The 22,503-nt window shown below is 39.9% G+C and overlaps 1 protein-coding gene across 2 annotated transcripts in view; it reads right to left on the bottom strand.

Annotated features, from left to right (window-relative positions):
• Positions 1 to 2,246: 2,246 nt before the first annotated feature.
• The window catches only part of IL20RA (interleukin 20 receptor subunit alpha), a 33,590-nt gene continuing 13,333 nt past the window's right edge, over positions 2,247 to 22,503 (bottom strand). The window contains exons 2-8 of one of the 2 annotated variants that reach the window (XR_012919269.1): positions 16,355 to 16,490; positions 11,122 to 11,300; positions 9,629 to 9,804; positions 8,897 to 9,041; positions 5,546 to 5,685; positions 3,751 to 4,676; positions 2,247 to 2,364 (exon numbers count right to left, since the gene is read on the bottom strand). Coding sequence is in view for 1 of the 2 variants with exons in the window: in XM_076002925.1 (XP_075859040.1) it covers positions 3,870 to 4,676; positions 5,546 to 5,685; positions 8,897 to 9,041; positions 9,629 to 9,804; positions 11,122 to 11,300; positions 16,355 to 16,490 (1,583 nt within the window). In the remaining variant the exon portion in view is untranslated. Of the gene's footprint in view, positions 4,677 to 5,545; positions 5,686 to 8,896; positions 9,042 to 9,628; positions 9,805 to 11,121; positions 11,301 to 16,354; positions 16,491 to 22,503 lie in introns of both variants that reach the window. The other variant, XM_076002925.1, reaches the window with a different exon arrangement.

The raw sequence follows: 22,503 nt of genomic DNA, 5'->3' as shown, positions 1-22,503 counted from the left end.
CTGTCTAGCAGTGTCCCTGGTCTCTCCCCACTAGACGCCAGCAGCAGCCTCCCTCTGAGTAGTGACAAACAAAAATGTCTCCAGACACAGCCAAATGTCCCCTGGGGGACAACATTTCCCGTCGTCGAGAGTCATTTCTCTATTCTAATATGTTTACAGTGGTTCAATTCTGGGTGAGAGTATTATGGGTAATGTTTCTTTTCCCCCATTTATTTCTAGTTAGTCTACAATCACTATGTGTATATATGTCTTAATATATGTCTTCTATTAAAAAAAAGCTACTATTCAAATACTCATAATCATAGCATTATTTATTTTAAAAATTATAGGCACATACTTTTGAGCAGTTTTTGAAAAAAAAAACTGTAGGTAGAAGATTTATGGAAGACATAATATGGGGAATTAAAAAGGAAATCGAGAAAAACAGTTCATCTAAGATAACTTAGCAAAAATTTATCTGTAGGATGTGAGGGTGGTAATGCGTGGGCCAGAAGCAATTTGATTTATGACCCAGGTGCTCCCATCCGTGATGATCAGGTCCTCTGTTTAATGTTCTCATTAGGTTTCCCACGCTGGGCAGACTGTGCTCTGGGCTGCACAAATAGTTTTTCTCTGCACTGATTTCCTTGCAGTTGTACTCAGCCTGGGCGCACCAGATCTTTCCCATGTTACAAGCTGCAGGGACAAGTTCATGTCCCTCATTTCCTTTCCAAGGGCAAGATGTAGTACTAGGTTTCACTCACTTAACAGGGGTGGTATTTTCATTCACCAGTTGTTTAAGGTGTGGACATGGAGCCACTAACAGATGTTTTCATGAGGAAAACTTATCTAATGTGGAAGCGGTACATAAAATCCTGGGAATGACCAGTGATAGGATGGATAGTATAATTGTCCTTTGGTACTCATGGGGGGATTGGTTCCAGGACCCCAGAATACAAAAACCCATGATGCTGAAGTCCCTTATATAAAATGGCATAGTAATTGCAGATACCCTACACACATTCTCCTATATACTTTTATTTATTTATTAGAGACAGAATCTTACTCTGTTGCCCAGGCTAGAGTGCAGTGGTGTCATTGTAGTTCATGGCAACCTCAAACCCCTGGGCTCAAATGATCCTCCTGCCTCAGCCTCCCAAGTAGCTAGGACTAGAGGCACATGACACCATGCCAGGCTAATTTTTATTTTTTGTAGCCATGGGATCTCACTATGTTGCCCGGGCTGGTCTCAAACTCCTGGCCTCAAGCAATCCTCCTGCTTTGGCCTCCCAAACAGCTGGAGTTACAGGTGTGAGCCACCCTGCCTGGACTCCCATATACATTAAATCATCTCTAGATTGCTTGTAGTACCTAATTCACTGCCTACACATCACTTCACTGGAGTGGATTCAACACAGTACTTGGTGCGAGGCAAATTCAGTTTCACTTGGTGGAGCTTCGTGGAATTTTTTTTTTTCTGAATAGTTTTGATCCGTAGCTGGCTGAATCTATGGATGCAGAACCTATGAATATGGAGGGCTGACTGTACTTGTCAAAGACAATGAAACTTCAACTTCTCTGCTCCACTTGAATCTCAGCCCTAGAGATGAAACCCGAAGAGGACCAGACAACTACTCCTTGGAGATGGTAAGGTCTGGCCACAGAAGGAACAGGATGCATGACAGCTGCCTCCCACACAGATACACCACATCTAAGATGTCACCTCCCCCCACAAGCAGTATCTATTATATGCTCATGTTTGAATGTGTATGTATGTGTGTATGTATACATGCAACAAAGTACTGAAGCAGCAAAATTAGAGAAATGCTCAACAATTCTGACATGCTTGGAATGACAGGAGATGTAAAAGCAACTCAGAATTAGCTCCCCTTTTACAAAGCTAGAAAGCGTGGTTCAACCACTGAAGGATTTCAATCTTGAAGGCACAAAGTAGGAAGCAAATTACTATTGTACTTTCAGGTAAGAAAAATAAAGTCAGGCAAGCTCTGCCTTTGAATCAAAATAATCGTATCTCTAACTGGCTTTTCTCTTTCTTGGGCTAAACACGTGATCTGGCAGTTAGTGGCAATAATAAACACTTATGGAGCACTCGCTTGGTACCAGGCACCATTCTAAGTGCCTTCCACACTTCCTGTAACCCTCAAAACAACCCTAAGAAAGCTGTTATTTCTATTTGACAGATGAAGACACTGAAGGATGTAGTAGGTTTTCAATTATTAGTTTTTGAATGAAATTAACAAGCCAAATCATCATCAATCATTTTATTTTCCTTTTGGTCTTAATAACAACTCATTCTTTCCCACTCCTGAACTTCTTTTTTGGTTAGTGATATAAATTTGTTCTTCAAAACGGGCAGCATCATATCTATAAAGATTGAGAAGAACAGAACACTCTGATTAATATAATTATGCTCTAAATTAAACCAGTAGATCCAAAACAGTTCAGATTTGTGGACAATTGCAAAAGATCATGACCCCGGAATCCATCTCTCTTACCAGGGTTGTCTGTCTGTGCCAAAAATATAAATAAGGAAATAATGTGGGTATCTGTTTTCCTGAAAGAACATCAGTGGATTATGAGTTCCTGATTAAAACAGATATATATTAAGGCAAAACCATACGAAGTTGCTGTTTCTGCAGATTAAAAACAGCCAACTATCAACAATTTTATATGATTCAACTTAATATTGATTCTATCCCATTTTAATCTGGTGTGACTGGAGAATTTAATTTTCTTAAGTGGTAAAGGAGATGGGAACAGTTGCTGGAATTCAACTAGAAAGGTATTGTTTTATGGTATGCCTTAGTTCCCACAGTAAATTATGTCAAATTTTAATAAACTCTCCCTCACATATTCATTTAACTTATTTCTTTTGTATGTCCTGTGCTTATTTGTTGATTGTAATATTATGTGGACAGAGGATATTCATTTATACATATTCAAAAGAGTCTTTGAGGCACTGCCCATTCAATAGAATATTTAATGTTATAATAGCAACACAGTGCTTCAACTGCTGAACAACTTTCTAGTTTACAGACTATTTAAATATCTCTTTGAAAACACTGTCTAGCAGTAAATGTCTAGAAGTAAATATAATATTCTATTATAAAAGGGTGGCATTTTCTTTCAGATTAATTTTGAGGGATACCAAGAAGCCCTTGCTAAATTTTTGGGAGGACATTTTTCTGACTATAAAATAACAATTTATGTTTATACTCCATAACTACTCATATTAAATTTGGCTTCTTAAAGTAGGCGAAAGTGTGTGAGATCAGGAAGGTCTGTGCCCGATTTATTCACTCTAAACGTGGATTATCATGATTGAAGAGTGAGTTGAAGTCTTTACCTGTGACCAGCTTACCACCGACCTAGTGGCATGAGTATGTGTTAAGTATCTCCTGATTCTCACAATAAGCAAATTCTGAAAAGGTAGTATTTATAAAACCATTATCTTTATGAAATATTTTTTACAATGCTTTATACACACGGTAAATACCCAGAAAATAATTGTACAAGTGTGCTTGTTGGAAAATAATAAACAAAGAGGCCAGAGCAAAAACACCTGAATAAATTCTGCACCCGGCCTGGCAAACATTTATTAACTGCATCCTCTGTATAAGGCAACGGGCCAGCCGCTGCATTCTAGGTGCCCACCACCATGGCGGGAGACCCACGTGCGTGAACCAACCACCTGCAGGCGGCAGGACCAAGCAAGCGCTATGAGCACAGAGAGAAGTGATTCTCACTCACACTGAAAAATCTGAACAAACTTCTTTTATCCCAGGAAGGTGCTTTATTGTCAGGTCCCTCATTTGTTTGCGCTCACAGGCCATGTCACAGGAGGGGTCTGGCAAAGGGAAGTTTTGGCGTTAGTTCTCCATTTGGACATACAACCCCCATTCCTCCATAAATCGCAGGAGATAGGTTTCATTTTCCTCTGGTGGCTTGTCTGTGGCCTGCTCCTCATGGAGTCGGGCTAAAAGGCCCTCCTCCTCCATGTGACAATCTTTCTCAGGATGCTCACAGCCCTCGGCGTCCTGGTCACAGCCAGACAGTGAAGGTATACACAGCCTGCCGGTCCGAGGGTCCCAATCGACCAGTGTCGCCGATGGCTCTTCCTCGGCCCCCTCTTCTGAGTCTGTGTGCTCCTGCGCCTGACGTTGTAAGTCTCTGAGCTCAGGGGTGCCTGAGTGCAGTAACGTCTGTGGGCCCAAGTTTGCCCAGGCTGCCTGTTGCTCGAATAATCTTCCTTGTGTGGAAGCTTCCTCCTGCAGACTGAGCTCTGGATCTTCAGGCCCCACACGAATGTCAGCGGTTCTTATGTCATATTCATACCCAGTGCCTGTTGTATGGGTGGGTATTGTGCTGCTGAGTGAGTCCTGCTGGGAGAGGGAAGTACCTTTGGTGTCTTCCTCACAGTCGCAGAAAATTTCCATCAAATGCGAAGCGTACCCTAAGTGTTCCACCTCCTCTTCCTCCCCTGCTGGCTCCGGGTCCCCACTGGGCTCGGTATCTTTAAGGTTATCCAACGTTACATCACTGCTTTTTTCCAGTAAACCCATATCCTTATGAGAAATTTTAGAATCATCCAAAATATTGAAGGTGATAAAGTTAATCATGATTTTTTCAGCAGGCACAAAGAATCTTTTGTCAAATTCATTTCCATAAATCAAAATCTAAAAAGAGAAAAGAGAATGGTTTTCACCTTTTCACTTCAGAGAGACATTAAAAACAGAGATTAGGTAGAATATGGTGTCCCCAGATAGTTTTATTTTTTTTATTTTTTTTTTTTTTTCTTTTTTCTTTTTTTTCATGATTTTATCTAATCTTCACGTTTTAAAGACATCCTCTTACCAACTCTTGAAAATGAAACTCAGGCTTGGAATATACAGAGAAATCTCACTCACTAGGAGGCTGGAAGCTCAAACCCACACAAGGCCCATGGAAGTGCAGAGTGGCTCTCTGGGGGGTATTTCTCAGACCAAGGCTTGGGCTGTGGCTGCCCACTCCTTAGAACGGCTCTCCCACCTGGGCCTTCCGCCCGCTCTCACCGGAGCCTCACGCTGCAGCAGGGTCAAGCAGTTCCACCCACCGCTGCCCTGCTGTTTCTTCTGACTGCGCCAAGTGTCCTGGCTCCTACTCACCTCCCCTTACCAAGCCCTGGCATGAGAGCTGAGCCCCCATGCAGGGGGTCAGGACCCTCCTGTACCCCCAGAGGCCCCAGTGCCTGCTCTCATCTTAGCCTTCATGTATTACTTAGAAATTCTAGTCCCTGACTACACGTGCACTTCTAGAAGATCATTAAATAAAATCTTTTCAAAGCTATGGAATATTTATCTTCGAATGTGTTAGTGAGCCAATCCAGAAAGTGTTTTATAATTTATCAACTATTTAAATTCACTCTTTCCTTAACTGGAACTGTATCTGTTCTATAGCCTTCTTTTCTATTCTCCCACAAGTGTGTTATAATATGAATATAAATATAATATGATATGATATATGATATAATATAATATAATATATATTCCTGCCACCAAGAACTCACCAAATTTGCTGGGTGTTTCTCTTTGCCAACGTGAATGTATCGGTAGATGGAATAGCCCATCACAGAAAAAAGAAAAACGGTGACAGATATTGGCAAAACATACCAGAAGATGATTTTAACCTTGAACTCTGAAGATTGATCTGTAAAAAAAAAGGGGGGAGGTGGTTTGGAGAATTGTGATTTGGTGTGGTGGGAGAAAACTGGCTTTGGGCAGATCACTTAGATTTAGGAACTCAAGTTTTCTCACCTGTATGTTGAGAAGCTTAAGCTAAATGTTATAAGGGGTCTCCCAATTCTTACTCTCTCTGACAGTACATGGTCTCTTTTTTTTTTTTCAAGTGAGATAACTCACCTCACTATCTTTGGACCAGCCTTTAGATGGTCTTAGGGAATCATCTGGATGTACCTTAAACCCTTATAGTAAGGATACATCAACGATCCAAGTCAGCAGGTGTGCCAGCATTTTATGTCTGGCTCTGAGATCCATGGGGGTTCGGCTATTTGAAGGGTGTCTGATATTCGGGGAACTCATGGCACTTCTAACCAAACAACAAAACCCTCTTGTGCAGATCCCACTTTTCCACACCATTCATTTCACTCAATCTTCCCCATACATTCCATGGGGGACATGAATGCGTGGCATCACCTTTTATATGAATAACAAATCATTCTTGCACTGGTTGGCCAGATTTTCTATGTAGGGCTGGAGCTTGGGGGTGGGGTGTGGGGAGGTAGCTGGACTGGGTGTGCTGAGAATAGCAGTTAACTCTCTCCCTGGTGCTGTGCTATAGATTCATGCTGGGCAAAAGTCCACAGAGAAATGGAAAGACTTGGGGAAAAGGTTTTAAGAGACGCAGGCCTGGCCTACCATTGATCTGACTATATAGCTGATGACTAGAGCTCATTGTCACTAACTTATGTTTGTTAAGCCACTATGGTGTGCTTGGAAGTTGTGATGCTTAATCTTATGTGTCAACTTGGCTAGGCCACAGTATCCAGATATTTGGCCAAATATTACTCAAGATGTTTCTGTGAAGGTATTTTTTAGATGAGATTAACATTTAAGTCAGTAGATTTTGAGTCAAGCAGATTATCATCTATAACATGTGTGGGCTTCAGCTGAGCAATTGAAGACTTTAATACTACTAATAATAAGACTGATGACCCTGAGGGACAGGGAGTTCTGCCAGCAGACTGCCTTTGGACAAAACTGCAACATCAGTTCTTCCCTGGGTCTCTGGCCTGCACAAATTTTGGACTTGCCAGCCTCCACAATCCTGTGAGCCAACTTAAAATGAACAAATCTCTCTCTCTCCCAAATAATATATAGAACCAATAGGAGATCTATATCTATCTATTTCTATATATCCATAGATATACATAGGTTCTGTTTCTCTAGAGAATACTAATGCAGAAGTAGAAAAAGGAACAGCTTTAGCACAAATGACAAAAGTCCTAGTGTATTCCTTACACATCAATAAAACCAGCAAGAGAGCAACAGAAGCATTCTACTTCATGTGGATGTTGGATGCTCTTGATGCCTGGCCTGAGGGAAGGCAGCTAAGTCCCTGTCGAGCTAACTATCCAGTTAAAGACTGAAAGCAGATGTGTCATGGACGATGAGGGCAGGCAACAAGAGCTAGTAGGAAAAGTCCAGCGTGGGGGCCAGCCGCCGGCTCGGTGACCCTGAACAATTCCGGAAGAGCACATTTGTCGTCAGGTTCCGTGCAGGGATGTGCCAACGCTGCAAAGTGGACACTGCAGCTGCCTGAGCACCACCTGCCTCCACTTTAGGCTGCAACGCACTCCAGCCCCTTTAGTGCAGTCCCTGGTCCCTGAATTGAGCTTGTTCTAATTAAAGAGTCGCAATAATAAACCTGGTAAACTGTATCTGGGTTTTAGGGATTGGAGGACTATGGAGAATATTCTTGGAAATGTTTTCCAAGAATAGTCTCAAGAGAGGTAAAACTGATTTTTCAGAAAGTGGCCCTCATGCCAGTGTGCTGGAGAGGTATGTTTGGTGATCCAACAGCTGGGATATCAGGGGAAAGTTCAGAACCAGAAATGGCGCCTCGTTATTTTGTTGCTTTGCCTATACTAGTGAGAAGTGGGCTCTGTCTGCTTACTGGGAAGTATTTAATTTAATCGGTGCTTTCGTTGCTTTTGCTCTGCCAACTAACTGCCTCAATGATTTCCACTGGAAATTCATTCCTACCAGTTGGCACTGATCAAGTTGTTAGTAAATAGAGCACCTTTCCAAAATACAAAAATGATTTCTTCCATCTGCTTTGTTTTGCTTGGCATTTGAGTTTCATTTGACATATGGCAGAGAAACCCTTCAGTTTAAAAGAAAAGGTATGATAAAGACAGATTCGAAAACAAAGCCCTGCACTTTTCACATGTACTTACAATGTGCCCTGTCTTGTCCTTGGGGTAGCTGCATCTGGAAAGGTGGGGGTGGGGGAGGTGAGGGAAGAGGGAAGCGGGGTTGTGCATTCCTATTCGTGGCTGGTGATAGGACCCAGGCGTGGGGTGAAGGGTGGTGAGAATCTGTCTCTAGTCCAGCATGTTTGGACGAGAAGCAAAGAATAATGGGTAAAGACCCCTTGGATGCAGGCGAACGTTAGGATTTATTTTCTCTCGACGTTCAGGTTTTGAGTTCAAGCTCCTCTCTGCCTGGGAGAAGACAGATTAAACAAATGCCAAGCTCACACCTCTACGTCTCCTAATGGCAACGAGTATCTTCAACCATGGTTTCCGGCTGCTCAGTTCAGAAAGCGTGAGGAGGAGACGAAGGAAGGAAGGAGAGAGAAGCAACTGAGAAGCAACTGTGAGTGGAAAGGAGTGACCACAGATTCGCCGATGCCAGGCTCTCACGCAGCCAGTGGCATCTGAACGCAGCTGGAAGAGCCTGGAATTAGGATTCCCAAGGGTGGGGGGTGGCAAAAAAATTTCTGTTTCACGGTGTTTTTAGGATAATGCTTTGCTTCCAGCAGTAAAACTGTCTGATGTTCTTGAAGACCACAGAACTTCTATTGATCCGAATGATTATGACTTTAAAAAAGAAAAAAGATGTGTAAAATTTCTTGTTATTTCACAAGGTGGCCAAACGACTCTGGGAGGATTGTTGGCCGTGGACTCCGGGACCCGTGCTGACGGTGCTCCAGGGGATGAGAACAGTCCGAACACCCGCCAGGCTCCGTGGCAGAGTCTGGTGAGGGTTGTTTCTGCCTGTGCCTCAACCTGTTCCTATTAGACATGTATTTGGCAAAACCTTAAGTCTAAACTGTCACACTTCTTTCTAGTTTTAGTAGATTTCCTTCCTCAGATGGGCTGAGTTTTTAAGCTTACCTTTCAAAGTCCTGACACACTGCTTCTCAGAAGGCCGAGCTGGGCGAGGGGGCCCGGGGACGAAGGACGCCACGTGGACGCAGTACAGAGTGTTCGGCTCCAGCCAGGTGAGCACCAGCGTGTGGTTGGTCACACACTGGGACCACTAGGACGGGGAATTGCAAACAGTGGTTACAGCCAAAGATTTCTGGGACCACCCCAGACAAATAACTCTAGAAAAAAATAAAAGACTGAGATGCCATTTAATCCTTTACTGTCACTATAAGCCTTTCTCCCCTCACCCCAGCAACCGTTTCAATACACCCTTCTTCTTTAGCTCAGCAGGGCACAGCCAGGAACTGCACCGATCCCCAATTCTCAAAAAAACACAGGGATGGATTTTTTTTTATTCAACTTTGTCCTGTGTTTTTGCTAACATTTTTTTCTTCTAGGAGAGCGACGATGGACAGACGTTATGCAAGTAAAAGCTCTCCGTCAAAGTGAAGCGCACAATCGCTCTACAGTCCAGCAGCAACGTCACAGTATTTAAGAGAGTTTCTATAAGGAAAATCTGAAGTCAGTTCTGTAAATTTTCTACATTTCAGCTTCAAGGGTATCTGTATGGCATCTCTTTTGAACATCACATCTTCCCTGATTCACAGGCAGAGACTCAAAGCATCAAGGCTGTTTGTTTTAGCATTAGCTATGAAAAGTAGTACGTATATTATACATTCCATTCCATTTCGTGCTTACCATTCTATTTGATTTAGTATTACATATGGACACGTTATACTTCAGATTGGAGTAGATTTGTTGCATGGAAACAGAACTGTCTTCTGGATTTCTCTTCCACTTCTCTGGGGCCGTCAGGACGATAGAAATGGACTTCTCCTCGGTAGTCAGAGCAACCTCTGGTGGCCCGATTTGTGCTTGAACGGGAGGAGAGAGGGTATTATTACATTCACATGTAAAAATCACCTTAGATGAAGCTATAATAGAATACTACTTGGTTCAAAGCCCTAAAACCTACCCTCTCACACAAGCTGCCTCGAAATGTACCTTGGTGGGCCTGGATTATGCCAAATCTTGACCTAATCATTTCATACACCCTAATGCAATGTTAAAACAGCCAACAAGAGTGTTGCATTTACTTAGTCACATGGATAAACAGGACCTGATGATGGTAAATACAATCAAAACTGTTTGTGACTTGAAAAGTTGGTGATAAATAACATTAACATGATATGTTAAGTGGAAAAATCAGAGATGAGATTAGAATGATCCAGAACTGATGTCAGCGAACTTTTATTATAGAGGTCCAGACAGTAAATACTTTAGGCTTTGCAGGTCAAATGATCTCTGTTGCAAGTACTCTACTCTGGTTGTAGCACAAATGTAGTCATAGATAACTATATAAAACGAACGAGTGTGGTTTGTGTTCCAATAAAACTTTATGAATAGGCACCAAAATTTGAATTTCCTGTACTTTTCACATGTCACAAAATATTCTTATTCTGATTTTTTAAACAAAAGTATTTAAAATATAAATACCATTCTTAGCTCTTGGCCTGTAGGAAAACAGAAATGGGGGTGGGGAGGGGCTGGATTTGGCCCAAGGGCTGTAGTTCTCTGACCTTGATCTGGAAGAGCTCCAGGGCCTATGGAGCATTTGTAGAGTTCATTATGGTGGCCCTGAGTGGGTCCCTCATGGCTGAGTTAGCCACAGATCAGAGGATGGCAAAATTATAAAAGCATATACCAGGAAGATATTGCCTTAATTCTGGTTATACCTAGAAATCACCTCATTGCGCTACGAAGTTTATAGCAAGAAGAGTCTTAGTTGGGTGATCAGGACAATCTTTAATCAATCTTATAGACACATGTCAATGGTTTAAAGCCCACAACATTTAAAAGAAAATCTTTTGGCTGTTCCTCAAATTACAGAGACTCCAACAAATAGTAAAACAAAATCAAAATGTGAAATTATTGGCATCTAGCATCAATTTGGGATCTGGGAAAGATCTTAGAGATCATTTGCCCAAACCTTTTGGTCTAAAGATGAGACTGTGAGAACCAGCAAGGTGAAGCATCTTGGCCTGGTCACTCAACCTGCTGGTGCAGAATAGAGCAAGCAAAGACTTTCTTCTGGGACAAGGTTGTCTACGAGCCTGAGACTGTTAAATCAGGAGGTGAGGTTAACTTGATATTAAAACATGTTTAACAATTGTGACAGATGCATTACTTACTTTCTAAAAAAGGATAGAATCGTCCAGTTTCAGCCCATTTGGAGCAATTTGCTTCCCAAATGGCCTTAACTTTGGCATAATATTGGTGCTCATAGTCGGAAGTTTCAGCAGAAAGATCACAGTAGGTCCTACTGATATTGCTGCATTCAGATTTATTCAGCCATTTCTTTTGCCCATATCTGTTAGGAAGGAAACTTGGAATTAATAATGAGATGCCCTCTCTACTTTACAATTAAAAAAAACCTCCCAGTCATTATACAAAACTGAATGGAACTGAAGACCTTCTCTTCAGAAAAACAAAAGTGCCTGTCATTGAGATAAAAAAGAATCCATTTTTGCTGCTGGCAATTTTTTTTCATTAGCTGTCAGGAACATGAGTCAGAGTTTCTGTAATCACCTTTCTTTTCTGTGAATTATAATGTGGATAGTACATTCTAAAAGCATGCATTTTATTTTAATTCTTTGGCTACAGTACAATTTTTACATATTGTGTGATCCATTCTTCCAGTAATCATCTATGTAAGTTTATAGTCCACCCTGTATATGAGGTCTGTTTGATGTGTTGTTTTAGGAATCATTAGTCATTTTTTTTCTTGGAAGAAAAATTATCTTGACACTTTCTTAAAATTTAAAAATTTGCTAGGCATCAAAAATTCTGGGGAATAGTCATGAGGTTGGAGTGCCTACAAAAACCTACATTTTCAATAGTTACAATGAGGATGATGATGAAGATGATGATGGTAATGATGATATCGATTAGGTTTTTCACATTGATTTTCTTTTTCTTTATTAAAAACACAACACCCAGAGAGAACAGGAGGAAGGAAATATTTTTAGCCCTTTTCAGGTGGGAGAGACTCAGGTGTAGAGTTTGGGTGACACAAGATGAGACAGTGAAAGAGACAGAGCTGTGTGGGAGGCTACTGAAGGGATTAAGGTAGGGTGTTGGGGGACAAGATGAGAGGCATGTCTCAGGAAGCTAACTCTGGAGGGGGTGTGGAGAAGGTGACAGGGTTAGAAGAGGCAGCGTGGGATGAGCAGTTGAGAGGATACTGCAGTGGTCCAAGGGAAGGTGTAAGTGGTTTGGTTGGACAAGGATCGTAACAGTAGAATCCATGAGGACAAGACAAAAGCAAGAACTATTAGGAGATAGGGGCTGGGTACCATGGCTCATACCTGTAATCCTAGCATTCTGGGAGGCTGAGGTGGGAGGATTGCTTGAGCTCAGGAGTTCAAGACCAGCTTGAGCCTTGAGCAAGAGTGAGATCTTGTCTCTACTAAAAACAGAAAGAATTAGCTGGTCATGGTACCACATGCCTGTACTCCTAGCTAAACTCAGGAGGCAGAGGCAGGAGGATTGCTTGAGCCCTGGACTTTGAGGTTGGTGTGAACTAGGCTGACGTCATGGCACTCTAGCCCAGGCGACAGAGCGAGACTGTCTCAATCAATAAATAAATAATTTTTAAAAAATAAAAAAAAATAAAAAACAAGAACAATTAGGAGATAGGACTTGGTGACTGAGTGCATGCAGAAGAGTAGAGAAATGAAAGTGTTAAGGATGATGTCTTTTTCTGTCTGGGGTAGATGAGTAGAACAGTAGTAACATTTTCCAAGACAAGGAACACTGAGGAGGAGCAGATCTGGGAATGTGCTGAGGTATGCATGAGATACCCAAGTCCACATGCCCAGCAGGCAGTGGGGCTCAGGACAACGGCATAAAACTGCTCATTGAAGGGACACGCATGAATGAATCCTCCATGGAGACCCAGCAATGTCTAGGATAAAAATTCAGGGGCACCAAGATTTAAAGGTTGGATACAAAGTAGACCTGGAAGTAGCAGCTAAAGAGAGAAGAGGAAAAACATGTATCACAAAAGTCACGGGAAGAGTATGACTCCTCTTGAGGAGGAGGATATGTCAACTTTTACAAGCATTGCCAAAGCTTCAGAATATAGCAACACATTTCTGAAAGTAAATGTCTCCTGTTTCATAGGTACCATACCTACTAAAAGACATTAGAAATACAGTCGGATCTTGTTGACCAACTGCTCCATGTGAGTGGTTTTCAAATTTTTTGAAACTGCTTGGGGGTTTTCAAAATATTTTTTGACCATGATCCATGCAGGAAAAAACATACTTTACATTGTGATTCAGTTCATAAAAGATATATATCTAACATACTAAAACAAAAGTCTTACAAGATACTATTTAAACTTTACTACATACCATGTATTCAGTTATTTTCCATTCCACTTTACACCATTCCATTCCTTTCCATTAAAAATAATGCTAGCTATGTCTCTCAAAATTGATTTCATAACCTATCAACAGGTCTTGACTTGTGGTTTGAAAATATTGCCATTGCCTGTGTGACCCTCCCTCCTCGAACTTCCTCACTCTGCCAAGGGCAGGGCAGCTTCCCATGGCAGATGTTGATGAAGGAGAAAGTGCTCTTTACCGAACTCTGAACAAAATAAATGATGACCAGGATCATTCAACAAATATTTCAGTAACGATGCTCATGCATGGCAAAAAAGTCATGTGGGAGCCCTCTTCATTATCATAACTACCCTAGGAGGTAGGTGGCATTATTTTCATCCCATTTTACAGATGAGGAAACTGAGGAATTAAGTCCACATGACTAATAAAGTCCACATGACTAATAAAAGTCCACTCAAGTCCACATGACTAATAAAAGGCATATATCTGGGATGTGAATCACTTTTCCCTGATGGCAAAGCTTGTGATTTTAGTGCTACATTCTATTTCCTGCATTCAATTCTTTTGGAGGATATAATCTAGACTTTTGTTAAATTTTCATCTTGGAAACAAACTTCACACAAAAGTGTAAAAGCATAAGATGTTGTTACCTGCTCAGCCTGGCTATGACCTGGGGACTGACTGTCTGATGCCAGAGCTGAGCTTGGAGCCCTCTGGCAGTGGAACACGTCACGCTCTGTTCCTGTCCACATTCCACATGCACAGGCGTGTAAGAACTCTGACATACATAGCAAGCTTCTTTTTAAGTACACAGTTTTGAAATGTGCACAGTGTAAGTTATCTGCTCTCACAGAGCAGTGAAGACTCTGCCTATTTCTGTAAATTCCTTTTTGAATCACAGACAAATATAAAGGACAGAGCAAGCTCTTTGCTCCACCTAATGGAAAAGCAGGCAAGGGCACGCTCACGAGCCATTTCTGCAGAGCGACATCTTTCCTGTAGCACCAGCTCTTGACAAACCCCTAGAAAGGAGAGTGAGGTTCTAGATAAACGAAATTGCTGTGAATAGTTGCTGAAGTCTCTCACTGGCTTTAGTGGGAGAATTTTTTTTTTCCAAAGACAAACATGACTTGATTCTTTTTTGTAAATATAGTAAATGTTTTTTAATCCAAACAATTGAACAATGTGGAAAAGTATAATCAAAAGAGAAATAAATCACCCTAAATCCCATTACCCTGAAACATTTGGTATATGATTCTGGACATCTTGTCATGCTTATTTATAAAACAGAAGAATGATTAGATAGCAGCATAGACAAAAATTAAATTATATTGTACATATAGTTTCAACAAAAGCAGCAAATATAACTTGATTTGAACTTTAATAGAAAAAGAGAACTTTACGTGAAATTAAAGGAATTGCTGAAGTTCAAATGTTTCATTACTACAAAAGGTATTAGTTCCTAAAAGAGGTTTTAAATTAAGAAAACAGTTTGTGAAAAATATCGAGAGGCTTATTATTAAAATAACAAAGTATTTGTATTTTTATTTTAGGTCACATTTAATGGCTTCCTGCTATGAAAATCAGTACACTTATAGTTCTTCCCCACTTCTGATTTGTTATATTATTGTTTAAATTCAAACATTTACAAAAAATGTTTCTATAACTATCTTTCTCATCACTATTGTCTTAGCTCTACATTTAGATGAATTCAAAGCATGTCACTGGATTATTATTATTATTTTTTTTGCCATAACTGTGTCCTTACTGAATGTTTTTGAATTCATCTTTATGTTAGCTGGATATCATCTTTAGTTAGTGGTAACTCCTCTCTAAGGGTCTCAGGGAAGTGATACCTTAAGTTCCCACCTGCTTGATGTATTCTGTTGAGTGTTGCCAGGCAGAAATTTCCTCTTTCTTCCAACTTGAGTTCTGTTTTTGCTATAATGGCTATAAATCATTTAATTTTCTTAAAGTTTAGTAATTTCACCAGGATATTCCTTGCTATTATTTTTATTAGATCTTTCTAGACATATCATGAATTTATAATATGTAATAGTCTTTATTACCTGTTCAACCATTATTATCACTTACTATAATAGGTTTTCATCTTAATAGAATATTTTTATTTTCCGACTTTTTTCTAAGCTCTACCCACTTGCTTCAAATAAAAAAATTCTCCCTGTTGTCTTAGAATCTCTTATTTCATTGTTTTCTCTTCTATGAGTTTTACCTTTAGAGATTATGTTGTTTATGGACCCTAATAAAACTATGGACAATTACTTGTCTGAATTCTTCTCCATGGGGACATTTCCTCAATTTCTCGTGGTGACAATTCCTTAGATTGCTACATTCTTAGATTGATAGGTGGGCCTCTTAGTACTGTGATACTTATTCTTGTGAAATTATTTCCTGCAGTTGGAGCTCGAGAAGGTATAGGTTTGCTTCCAGCTTCTGCAGTTGTTTTCCTTCAGATTCCACAGATTTGGCTTATATGCTTCAGAGTTTATGGTTTGGGGTTATGGCATTTCCTTTGTTTATCTGAAGATGGATGTTGTCTAACTGTTTTGCATTTTTTCTTCCTTGCAATGAGTTTTGAGGGAGAAGTAAAAATGTCTGTTCACGGCTATCTTTAATAGGAATGGCTGGTTGCACAGAATTCTACACTCAGTTTCACTAAGTCTCAGAATGTTTATGATTCCAAAAAGCTTAGCAGTTTCAGAGATGATGGATTGCCTTGTTTGTTCAGCCACATAATAATGTTTTGGCCAACTTCTTTTCTCCAGTTCCATAACTTCCCTTTGCCTGAGCACCCAGTGCTTCTGTCTCCATGAAGAAACTGTTTTCTAATTTAATCTAACAAAACCTATCAAGAAAACTTAACATGGGATATCTAAAACATTTCTCTTTTTCAAACACTTATTTAATACGATAGATGGTTTATCTTTGCACAATTAACAGGAGTCTGAGTCTTGTGTTTATAAATTAGCCAAAAGGAAAAGAACCAACTTACATGAAATATTGCACAGTATAAGTAACTTCAATTCCTTGTAGACCCTCTGGTGGATTCCATTGTAGGATATTCTTCATGTTTATAGATAAGAAGGTGACATTTGTAGGTTTAGGCAAACCACCAGAGACACAGGGAACTGAAAAAGGAGTAGAGAGGAATTGAGGTCTTAGTGGAGAAGGAAAACATGATCGCTGTAGTAGCTAGACTCCAGAGATGGCCCACCCCGTGAACCATGCCTTCCAATATGCATGCCCTGTGGACTTCCTCCCACACTGAACTTGAACTGACCCTGTGACTTTCTTCAACCAAGAGAATGAGGCAGAAGTGACTTTGGCACTACGTTCTATGGTGGCCTAGGCACTTCCACTTTTGCCTTTTTGAAAGCCCTAAGTGGTCATATGAAACAACAGCTATAACCTGCTGGGGAGACCATGTCAAGAGGTCATGTGAAGGAGAGGCTCAGTTGTCCCAGTGTCCCAGCTGGGCCCAACCTTCTGATTAAGGGGCCACGGTGAAGTCATTGTGATCATTCTAGCCCCATCTGCCATAAACTGAAGCTACATGAGAGAGCCTGAGTGAGACCAGCAGAAGAGTCATCCAGCAGAGCCCCAGTTAACTCTAAGAATGGTGAGAAATAATAAAACGTTTTAAACCATTATGTTTTGGGCTAGTTTCTTATGCACCAGTAGAGAAGTGAAATTATCTCTTTATTAGGTATAGAAATTTACCTAATATGAAATTTAGAAATGATGCCCCTGAAAGGCCAGAGTTTGGGAGGTTAGAATTGGGGTTGGCTTTACTGAAGTATACAAAAAAACAAAATTTAGAAAAGGAACAAGTGAAAGAAGACAATCTGTTTAATTAAACATTGATCTGTTCACATCACTGTGCTCTGAAAAAAACTGTATCCTAGAGGATTAATTTGTAGAAATTCTCTTTAGAGGAAGACTGTAAAAGAATTGAGAAACCAAAAAATTAGAAAAGGAAAATGGAGGAAACTTTCTTATAAAAGAAAACAAAGATGATCCTCGAATTAAAATAAATGAAAATAATTCGGTGGTAACATGTGAGGATAAAAGTGCTAATTTAAAATATTGGAAAGATCACAAAGTACTGAGTAATAATCAGATTTTAGGAAGAACTTATTCTATCACAAATATGCATATTCTAGTTAATGAACTTGGAAAATATTAAATTTTAATATTGCAAATCTAACTTAGGAAATAAAATTTAGCTCAGTCATTGAAGGCTGGTCCAATCTTGGCCTAAATCCCATAATGCTTGTATAAATTAGCTGAAACTAATATCAGAGGAAGGAATTACGCTTGCAATAATCCTTGGCTAAGATTAACTCTATACAATGTATGGTATTTTCACAAGCCAAATGAAAAGAAAAAAATTATTTACTTTAGAATTAAACTTTGTATTATGACCCTGAGACTAAGCAAAATAAGCTCTTTAACATACAAAGGTGGTGGAGGGTGTGTTTGCGTGCATGTGCATGGGCTATATTTGTAATGACTCCTACTTTTGATCTTTTTTTTTTTTTTTTAAATATCCCAGTTTTACTTTTAAGAGGAAAGTTAAATACTCAAAGAGACATACTATCACCTGATCCCTGCCACACAGTATGTGTGTGGGTATATGTACTGTAGCAATAGGGAGAATCCCAAAAGGATATAGCCTGCCCAACATCTGTCTTTGGTTCTATTCTTCTAACTCCTTTGGAACCATTGTGTATCAACCAGTGTTGGCATTTTCTCGAGATTATGTACAGTGAATAATTATCAATGCCTTTACACTGCTCTGTGGTATTAGCAGGTTCTAAATTTTAAACAGATTTTTGAAGACAAACCAGAACATGGCAGGCAGCACCACTGAGGGTAATATTTCCCAACCCTTCAAAAAATGGAGAACACTTTTAACATAAAAATTCCAAAGATCTTTCCAGATCTAAAATGCTGTGGTTCTATATTTCCAGATGGCCCTACCATGTGAAGAATGGTTAGCAACTTGTGAGAAATAAAATTTAAATAGACTGTGTGTTATAGTATCACTGATGGAAGACATTGTCAAAACATGGCTTTATAGAACTAATTGATAAGGAAATAGAATATTCCAGTTTTTGGCAAGGTAAGTTTGGAGATAGCAACACAAGTTATCTTAGATAGTATATATAGTCCAGGTATATTTTCTCAATGTTCAATCTATACAAATCTTTATCTTCCAAGACATTTGTTTCTATTTGTCTTTTAATATAAGTAAAAGAGTGACAGAATTCTCAAGATGACTAAGACATATCCAAAAAAGTTTTAAGAGAGAACTTGGAATAAAAGAAATGAATTGCTCATTTTATTTTTTGTTTTTTTTTTTTGGTTGCTGTCACAGGAAACAAAGCAATTTTGCTCCTCTGAAATGAACTATATTCTGGAATGTAATGCTTTGGAATTGATTAAATGGTTCTTCACAAATGTTATGCCGATTATCAAAATGTTACCTAACTTCGATGATAATAGGTTAGATAAAGAGAATGAATAATGTGACAGCAATAACATTAAAACATTAAGCAATTTTATTATGCCATTCTTTTTTTTTTTTTTTTTGAAAAGAAAATTTATTTCATTATAAATGCTGTGAACAATGTATATACCTCCTCTGCAAGTTTACAGTACGGGTGAATCATCTATCACCACAGTTGTGACCGCTAGCCTCCAAGACAGCCTCCAGCAATTATCCCTTCCTCCCGGCATTCACAGCCTGTATAGTCCTCTTCCATAGTGTCCCAGGTTGGTGTGTGAGACCAATGGACAGAAGCCATGGTATTAACACTTCTGATATTAGGTTATACAAGGCACTGTGCCTTCTATCTCGTTTTTTTTTTTTCTCTTGGATCATTTGCTCTGGGCAAAAGCAGTTGTTCTGTTATAAGCAGCCCACTAAGGAGAGGCCCATGTGGCAAGGAATGGAGGCTTCCAAAAACTGGTAAAGAACTGAGAGAAGTCTTCTGCCAAGAGGCACTTCAGTGATCTTAGAAGCGGTGCCTCTGACCCCAGTTGAGCCTGCGGATGACAGCAGCCCCAGCCAACCTACTGGCTGCACCCTTGTGAAAGGCCCTGAGCCAGAACAGCGTGGCTAAGCCATTACTGGACTCCTGACCCTCAGCAGTCTGTGTTTTAAGCTGCTAAATTTGAAGTCAATTTGTTACATAGCTGTAGAGAGCTAATATAACAACAACAAATAATCTAAAAATGAAAGAAACTGAGAAAGACCAATCACTAAAACAATCAAACAAACTGGAGAAAGAAAAAAAAAAATGCCCAACACTGTTAAAAATTCCCAACACTGTTATGACTTTTGCTTTAATAATCTTGAGAAATGTTCTTTTCTTAGTGGTTCAATTTTAACTTTACAAGAAAACTAAAAACTCAGTGAGAAGACCAGAAACTTAATGTCCTTTAAAAGCAAGTGAGGATCACAGCAACAACTTTTTGGATTAAAAAAATATATAAATGCTTAGTTGAGCTCATTCTAAATACATTGACAAGCTTTCAGAGTAGTAAACCCCTTTAACAGAAATTCATTAAAAAATGGATATTACTGTTTTGTACAATATTTTTGGGAACAGAATACTACAGCTTGTAGTCCTGAAGATTCTTCACTTAGATCAACATTATCTTTCTGACTGCATAGGCAGAAAAGATGATCAGTTTTGGATCATCCCCTTGTCAATAAATCAAAGTATTATCCAGAGGCAGCCCTATCATGAGAAAATTAGGTCACGTCTTGATATCTGTGCATCTCTAAATCTCTCCGGGACACAAAATATTCTTTGTTATGATAGGGTCTGTTGGTTTCTGAAACTTTTTTTTTTTTTTTTTACCAGAGCAAATTAAGCCATGTTAGTCATCCTTCTTGGTATTAGGCACAGAGCATCTTGTCTTCCTGCTCATAGAAATGTTATTTCCAGACACGGATCTTTAGCAACTGCTCTGGCTTTGTAGTAATTTGTTTATCTGTATTAGTTATAATTTTTGTTAATTATGGAATTTTAATGATTTGGTTTTGATCAAAAGAAATAGATGGCTCTTATTGCAGTGAGGTCTGACCTTTCTGCAAAGAAGAGTTAAAAGAATTTTGTCACATGGACGGCTTGCTCTCTCAGATTGGTTCTGGTTTCAGTAGGACCTGAGAGTTCTTTAGGTGCAGCTAAAAATAATGTCAAAAGTGGTATCCATTCATAACAGGCAAAGAGTCTCTGTTTTAATAGTAGATAGAGTACATACATAAAACTCAACTTGCACAAGACTTAAAATTTAACAATAAATACTGTGCAAACCTTTATATGTTATACTATTCAGTTGATGAGACACAAACTGGCTCGCACATAATAAAGATAGTTAAGACTCATTGAATCCTTACCATGCAGCCAGCATGGTTCTAAGTGCTTTATACAACCAACTCATTCAATTCTCACAACAGCCCTATGGTGGGTCCTATTGTTATCATCTCCATTATACAGATGAGGAAACTGAGGCACAGAGAAGTTAAGTAAGTTGTATAAGTTTACAGAGCTTATAAGTAGAAGAGTTGAGTTCAGAACCCACACTCTTAACCTCCTCATCATTTGCCACCCTTGTACACTAAGTTGAATTTATGCAAAGACAAGATAAGGCTGATGGGAAAACATGTATTATTCTAAGATATTAATATATAAAATAATTTAAGTATTAAAAAATATTAGATACTGATCTGGTAAGTAATTTTTTTAAATCCTACCACATCCTGTAGTAGGGAAGCTCTTTCCTTTTCCTGGCAGAATATTTCGCTTCTTTCCTCCCATGTCTGATCCTAGAGAATGCAAATGGAAACTGCGCTCCTCCTTTAACACATTCCCCAGATGATCCCAGTGTGGTGGCTCATGCCTGTAATCCTAGCACTCTGGGAGGCCGAGGTGGGAGGATCGCTTGAGGTAGGGGGTTTGAGAACAGTTTGAGCAAGAGCAAGACCCCATCTCTACTAAAAATAGAAAAAATTAGACGGGCATGGTGGGGTACACCTGTAGTCCCAGCTACTCGGGAGGCTGAGGCAGGAGGATTGTTTGAGCCCAGGAGTGTGAGGTTGCTGTGAGCGAGGCTGATGCCATGGGTCTACCCAGGACAACAGACTAAGACTCTGTCTCAAAAAATAAATAAATAAATAAAAATTAAAAAAAAAAACATATGGTGACTACAAAGAAGATTGTGTTTGACTCTACTCTGGTTTCTTTTTTTTTAGTGGCTGATTTCTATTCATTTGAAACCATGTTAAAACCTATTGACATGGACAGAGATATATTTGCATTGGCCTTGGGCTTTAGCTCTATATCTCTCATAAAAACACACTATAGTCAATCCCATATGTATTGATAAGAAACATGAGTTTAAGAGTCATCTTATTTATTAATCCAACTAATATTTATCGGGTGCTATTATGGGTTGAATTACGTCCCTTCCTCTGCAGAAAAAGATATATCGAAGTCCTAACCCCCTACTGCCTCAGAATGTGAACTTATTTGGAAAGAGGGTTGTTGCAGATATAATTAGTTAAGATGAGGTCATACCGGAGGAGGGTGGGCTCCTAACACAACGTGACTGGTGTCCTCATAAGAAGACGGCCATGTGAAGACACAGAGAGTGCCACGTGAGGGTGACGGAGTAGAGCAACATATCTACAAGCCTGGGTCCACCAGAACCTGGAAGAAGCTAGGAAGGTGCCTCCTCTCGAGTCTTCAGAGGGAGTGTGGCACTGCCAACATCTTGATTTCAACTTCTAGCTTCCAAAACCGTGAGAGAACACGTTGTGTTACAGCAGCCCTAGGAAACGAATGCAGGTGCCCACTCTGTGGGTATCTAACAGTGACTGCACAGGCATATGCTCCTGCCCTTAGGGAGCTCCCAGGCCAGTGGGACTCGAGGAACACCATTAAAAAATAAAAACAAACAAACAAATATGTACTTACACATTTGGTGATCAGGCTAAGAAAGGAAATAAGCTTGGAGCGGTAGGCTGCAGAACCTACCGAGGCAGGGGCTGGGCAGTCAGCTGCGGGGTGGGAGGGCGGCGTTCAGGCAGAGAACCTGAGAGGGGAAAGAGCCTGGCCGAAAAGACAG

The sequence above is a fragment of the Microcebus murinus genome, chromosome 5, assembly GCF_040939455.1.
Source record: "Microcebus murinus isolate Inina chromosome 5, M.murinus_Inina_mat1.0, whole genome shotgun sequence".
Taxonomy (NCBI): domain Eukaryota; kingdom Metazoa; phylum Chordata; class Mammalia; order Primates; family Cheirogaleidae; genus Microcebus; species Microcebus murinus.
The sequence above is the reverse complement of the archived record's forward strand: the minus strand, read 5'-3'. Positions and strand labels throughout refer to the sequence as shown.